This window comes from Chanodichthys erythropterus, chromosome 17 (assembly GCF_024489055.1).
Source record: "Chanodichthys erythropterus isolate Z2021 chromosome 17, ASM2448905v1, whole genome shotgun sequence".
In the NCBI taxonomy this organism is placed as follows: Eukaryota; Metazoa; Chordata; class Actinopteri; order Cypriniformes; family Xenocyprididae; genus Chanodichthys; species Chanodichthys erythropterus.
The window spans coordinates 6,916,800-6,923,252 of record NC_090237.1 but is presented as its reverse complement, the minus strand read 5'-3'; the positions used below and the strand labels follow the sequence as shown (position 1 = coordinate 6,923,252).

Genomic DNA, 6,453 nt, shown 5'->3' with positions numbered 1-6,453 from the left:
AATATCAATGTAAGTGGCATTTATTTTTAAGAAAGATAGCACAAGCACATAAAGCATGCATATGGCAAAAAACTATTGTTTGGTTTTAAGTTAGAAAACAACCAAAAATTCTGTTTAAAATTAAGACTTGGTTGTTAAATGTTAAATGGATCATGTCCGTAGTTAATGTACTACACCTGTTGTTAGGACACTTCTTTGAACTTGAGAGGAATCGACTTCATACTGTTACAGCATTTGATTAAAAATGACTGAGAAGAAAAAAATCTAACATAATTTTGTTTGCAGATGCCACTTGATTTGATATTTTGTTATCTCATGGACATAAACCCATACATTTTAAGTGTGGATTAAGTGTTCAAATACTTAATGGGTATGCCTGTAACTATTTAGTCTGTGACATATTTAAACAAATTAGCAGAACCCCCTGAGATCAGCCCTGTAACAAATTGTTTCGAAAATTGTTAATATTGTCAATCAAACAATGCTCATATTAAAGAGTAAGAGGTTCAAAGTGTATCCATACATTAAGAAAACATTTTTGTTGTTGTTTTATTTACAGGGAACAGTAACATAAAAATCGGAGGCATAGTTTTGTTAATTTATGATTAGAAATGCATTCTGTTTTTATTCAATTTTGGAGAAAAGGCTTTTTTTAGATTGTAAGCTACTGTATATGTGTTATCCCATCAAGTGATGTTTTAAAAGGGTCCATTAGCTGGTTTTGAGGCAAATATTTCAGGATTAAAAGAGACATTTCATGTAGATAGCGTCCTTTGTCAATACCATACTGAAAATGCAAGTGTTTTTGTCCCAATGTAATGTCTGAGAAAAAGAAAATCTCTGGCTTAAAGAGAAGAAAAGCTCCCTCTGTTGTATCCGTTCGCCAGATCGTAGGAGACCGGCGGCGTGGAGCAGTCTGTAAAGAAGTTTGAAAAGGTAAGTGCACATGGCGAGCTCTGTTCCACAGGCAGGCTGCCAGAAAGGTCCGTGTGAGTATAAAGATTTGGCTGTACTGGTAGTGTCCGCATGTCTCCTGACTTTTTGGGGGTGTCGCTACAAGTGCCCCAAGGCTCGGTGTACAAAAACCCACCAGTTACAAAATGGTGGGAGTCATATGGCTCAGGGCCCATGGACACCTCCTGTTGAATCCTTATAGGTGCGGTGTGGAATAGATCCTGCTCTGAGACCATATTGCTGTAGTCAGGTCCGAGAAGCTCCAAGAACTCTGCTGCTTCCGGAGTCCCTCGCTCCAGGTCTTTGAGCGACATGCCAGAAGTAGATGTAACTCTGGAGCTGTTGGCTGGCTCCGTGAAAAAGGATGGAGGAAGGTTTCGATGCCGCAGTGGGGGCTTCTTGGCCCTCTCTCCTCGTACATCCTTCGCTGGGTTAAAGAGGGCAGCCAGGCTCTTGCTTTGCAGGTTGGCCTGCATCCCATCCTTCTTGGGTGTTTTGCTGGAGAGGTTGCTTGTTGGGTTTTGGGGCGAGCCTTGCCTCTTGCATGGCTCCTGAACAGGTGTGGTCCCTGGCGAGATGATCCCCGTGCACCTCTTAATCTGTTTCTGCAGGTACTTCCGGTGGTTGACCTTCCTCTTGGACTTAACAGGTTTGTCCAGCGCAAGTTTGATGTTGCTAGAAGCAGAGTCGATGAAGCTAAGCAGGTCCCTAGTGGTCTCCCGAAAGTCACCCTCACAGTCCACCTCGCCCAGGAGACCCCCTTCCAGACCCCTTTCCACCTCATAATCCATGACCGAGCCAGGAAAACAGAAGTTTAAGAACTGCGAGTTCATGATGGCAGCCTGAACAGCCATCTCTCTCTCTGCCACAAGCACAACTCCTTCGCACAGGATGTATGCAATTGTCTTCTAGAGACCCTAAAGCATATTTCCTATCTGCATTTCCAGGGTGGTTTGCTAACCCTTGGTCCTGTGCAGGACACCCTTACAGTTCGTCTGCACTCTGTCGAAAGCTGGAATTTGGGGGAAGGGAGGATTATTTTAGGGGGCAGGGCCAATGATGTCAGGACATCAAAGGGGAGGGGCTGAGGGACCCTGGGACTTAACTCTTTGCTCACGCCTGACCACCTGCAACTAAGAGGGATTTGTCTGAGGCATCCCACAGAGTAAAAAGACAATAGCCTCGGGTTCATCTGTCCTGGTCAAGTCTTCATGTACATGTCTATGTGAATAAACACATTTTATGATATGAAATCTTTGAGAGCAACTGTCCACAAGGGATTACTTCCATCTTATTTATGACAGAGTCTGTATATTAAACATCTGACTCAAAATGTTAGCACATGAATGACCAACTAGCAAATGTTTCCAGACACAACAATGTGTTTAAAGTCAGATAGTTAGTGTAAAATAAATTCTGAACCACTTGTGGAGCTCTTTAAATGATTATTAAAATAATTTATCTAGACATGTAAAACTTGATGGGAGATTTTATAGAAGATGTTTAGTTCTGGATTAAATAATACTGGACCTACGTTTTGTTTTCAATAAGTTGTGGCATTTTATTCCCCTGGAGAATTCAAGTTTCATGCATTGTGATCTACATTTTAGATACTTTTCTACAAGTCTCATAAAATACACCTCTTGAATTCGATTGCATATGTCATACAAACTTGACCAAACGTTGTCCTGTGCATGCTTTGGGACAAGTACTGTTTTTTTCTACATGTTCTTGTAACTTCCTACAACTATCTTAATCTGTTCGTAGTGGAAGTTGATTTCTCGTGCATTCCCGCACCAGTGGGAATTTTAGCCTCTGCCTGACAACTATTATAGGCTGCCTTTGACATACAGCCCTACATGGTCTAAATAGCTTCTATTCTTCCTTGAGCAGTGAAAGGGATCTTTGTGCCAGAGATTCATTAAACTGCACCTCACAGCCCCTTCGTAAAATGAGGCTCAATAATGAACAGTCGATTTAACTAGAAAAGCTGCCGGAGCTGTTAAATTAAAGGGGAATAAAGTGCAGTTCAAGCCCAGTGTGCCAGAAGAAATGTTGACCTTAAGAAATCCTGGGTATGAGTGAAATAGCCGCTGTAAACAATTCAGCATTTGCAGGAAGTTTCTTGGCCAGCAGTGAATACTGCAGAGGGGATCCAACACTGGGACTTTCGTAGGGGTCCGAACGGATCCTGATTTCAGTGAAAGCACTTAAAGGACGTCGCTCTGGTTTAGAACATGGTGGGCTTAGAAAGAAAACACTTGAGGATGTTGGGAGTGTTTGAATGTGGAGAGTATTGATATTAAAGATAATGTTTAATTCAAAAAGCTCAGAAACAACTATTTCCATGCTTATTGATACAGATAGTTTTTTGGCCCAAAACCCCATACAGTATATACTTTTTTCCCATCTTTCTTTTGAGATCCAACTGAGTAGACTTTTAAAGAATGTAAAGTCAGTTCAGATGTACTTAATCTGATCTAATTCCAATTCAGTCCACTAAACTGTACTTTCCCAGGCATTAAACACGTTTATAGCAGCCCTGACAAAGTTTCTTTTTATCGCATTCATTGCACTTTGCATGTTGTGAAATCACGTGCCAATGGACAGCTTCTGCCATACCCTTTTTCTCTCTCACGTTGAGAGGTTTTCCCAGGGATTTTTTTTAATTCCCACCCCATAAGTGCATTTTAAGGTGAGGCAGTGAATCATTTGGATGTTGGAAAGGGGGAAAAAGGAGAAAGTCTAAGCGCTTTTGAGAGAGGGGGACCATCGAGAGTGTTATTATCATGTAAATTGTGATGTAGAAAAGAGACAGTGAAACTGATAGCAGTGATCTAATTATCTGTAGCCCGGCTCTAGACCCGGTCCTGAATGGGGGTCCCAGAGAAGCTGCCATGGCCTCACAATAAACTGTTGTACCACAATAGAAAAACAGCAACAGTGTAAAAACAAGCATTTTTTTACAGGATTCGTCACCACGTTTCCAAAGTTAACGCAACTTTATAACATGCTAAAGTCCGTTTCCCTCTCACAGAATAGAAGTGACCACTATGATACTTTTAATTAGAAGGACAGTGGCTGAAAAAGGTCAGAAACCACGTCAATGACCTGCTGTCAATTATATATTATATATATGTGTGTGTATGTATATATATCTGAGCAGAATGCTGCTTTGACTAATCAGTTTTTAAGTTGTGTAATAAATTGACTTATTTCCACTTTTATGAATTAATACAAAGGCTGTGATTTGCACAAAAAAGCAATATCTTTAGGACTTAGTCCCTTGAATATATACTTGTCCCTTTAATTTTCCTTTTCAACAAGCCCACCCCTCTTTCTTTTGGAGCCTAATTTTGGCACTGTGACATCACCAGACTAATGGCTGATATTTTCTTCTCTTCCCGCACAGAGCTTTTGTACATGCTAGTCATTCACGTTTAAGGGCTTGACGCACTAATTCCGGAAACAAGTTTCTATGGCCACATAAAGGCCAAGGGGATCAAAGAGGGTGAGGAGTAGAATACTGACACCAAAAAAGAAGAAAGAATTGTGTGACATTAAAGAAAAGAGGCCAAAGGTATTCCTAAAAGTCTATTTTATACAGACCAGTCCAACACATGAGATGTTATATTTAAGATGTAAGCAAAATGTTTTATTTTCTTGATGGTTACACCACTTGACATATTTAATGTCATTAAATGAAAGGTTTCGATGAAATGGTGATACATTGACAGATCTAACTTTAATGAGATTTTTTTTTTCATTATCCTTGCCATTGACCCAAATACCTATTTGCCTCTAGAGCATCAGATGATTTGGTCCTTGCATGACAAGAAATAGAAAAACACTAGTGGAAAACAAATTATTAAGAAGCGAAAGAAATCAACAAGGTCAAACTAAGTTGAACAAACTCAGCAGGGGGAAGAACAAATGAGACGGCTGAGGGAACAACATTCATCTTTCCGCTTTCGATTCACGTCCATGGAAAGCTGCTTAAGCAAACGGACCATTGAAAGTGAGTATTGTTTGGTTATCGTTACACACCGCGCACCCCGCCCTCCACCCAGGGAATTTACAAACTCAGCACCCACTCTTTTTTTAACCCTGTTTTCCTTGGACTCCCTGCCCCCCCACAGACAGCATTTCCATGCTCTCCAGTACGACAGTGGGTTACACACACACACATTTTCCCATTGGTGTGTGTGGTCTCAGTGTAATCACATACACATCCAGAACTTAAGACTCTCGGTCAGCAAAATACTAGTAACATATTTGATTGATGAAACTGTCAGGTGAGAAGAAAGGATGTTTAATGGCAACAACAGGCTCCTTAGAAAAGTGCAATAGTGTTGAAACCCCCCACTTGCCCTTGATGTTTGTCTACATTTGTATGTTGTTAGTAACCATACATTATTCAGAATGGAAACTGAAGATTTTGTTCGCTCCACATTTTTGTGATATGTTAAGGTTATTTACGCTTGAACGACCAAATGAACATCCAATTAATAAATTTGATAACCATAATAATATTGTAACTGTCGTCTATATAAACATATACGGAGACTGAGTTGTTAAAAAATACTCTACATAAGTGCTTGGCCAAGTTCTAGACAAAGTCATAGATATCCCACTTCCAACAAAGTGTCCAGTTGGGACACTTTTCACTTTACAAGTAGGATTTTCAACCCTAAATAGACCTTGGGCCTCAATAATAAAATGTTACGTAGAATCCATCCTTCATTTGATCTAAGATCAGTTCTCAAATGTGTGTATGGGTGATTCAGAGAAACGAATGCATGCACAAAAAACACGCATCTCTTCCAGATGTGAAATCTATAAATCGCAAATTATCTTGTGCGCAGCTGAACGGTTTCAGATCTTCGCCTTGTAAACACACCCCATTTAATGTCATTAACATACACTGGCCAGCCAAAATAAAGGTCGCTGTTTGGATTTTAATAAGCAAATACTTAAGTATGGATCATCATTACAGTGATTAATATGTTTCTAGCATGTTTTATGTTTGGCAACTTTTCTTTTAACCCTAACAGTTGGAGTGTGTAGCTTTCTACACACAATTTTTCTTTCTTCACACTACTATTTCTTGAACAACCATGTAGGAAGACCCATCATGGCCATATTCCAGGATGACAATGTCAAGATTCATCAGGCTCAAAATGTCAAAGAATTGTTGGGAGGGAGCATGAAGAATCATTTTCACACATGGCACCTCTGAGCCCTGAACTTAAAATCAATGAAAGTCTTTGGGATGTGCTGGAGTAGACTTTACAGAGTGTTCACCTCTTGTATTGTCAATACAAGATCTTGAACAAAAATGGATGCACCTCTTGATGGAAATAAATGTTGTGATGTTATTTCCATCAAGAGGTGCATCAATTTTAGATAAAGATCTTGTATTGACAATGCAAGAGGTGAGCACTCTGTAAAGTCTACTCCAGCACATCCCAAACACTAAGGCTAAGGTCTGGACACAGA

The 6,453-nt window shown here is 40.1% G+C and overlaps 1 protein-coding gene across 1 annotated transcript; it reads right to left on the bottom strand.

Annotated features, from left to right (window-relative positions):
• Positions 1-353: 353 nt before the first annotated feature.
• LOC137005342 (protein FAM181B) lies at positions 354-1,930 on the bottom strand. The gene has a single exon (XM_067366188.1). The coding sequence runs from the start codon at positions 1,806-1,808 to the stop codon at positions 846-848; it is 963 nt and encodes a 320-aa protein (XP_067222289.1). The 5' UTR covers positions 1,809-1,930; the 3' UTR covers positions 354-845.
• Positions 1,931-6,453: the final 4,523 nt, after the last annotated feature.

Coding starts and splice junctions, on each gene's coding strand:
- LOC137005342 (XM_067366188.1), bottom strand. CDS start 1,808: ATGGCTGTTCAGGCTGCCATCATGAACTCGCAGTTCTTAAACTTCTGT.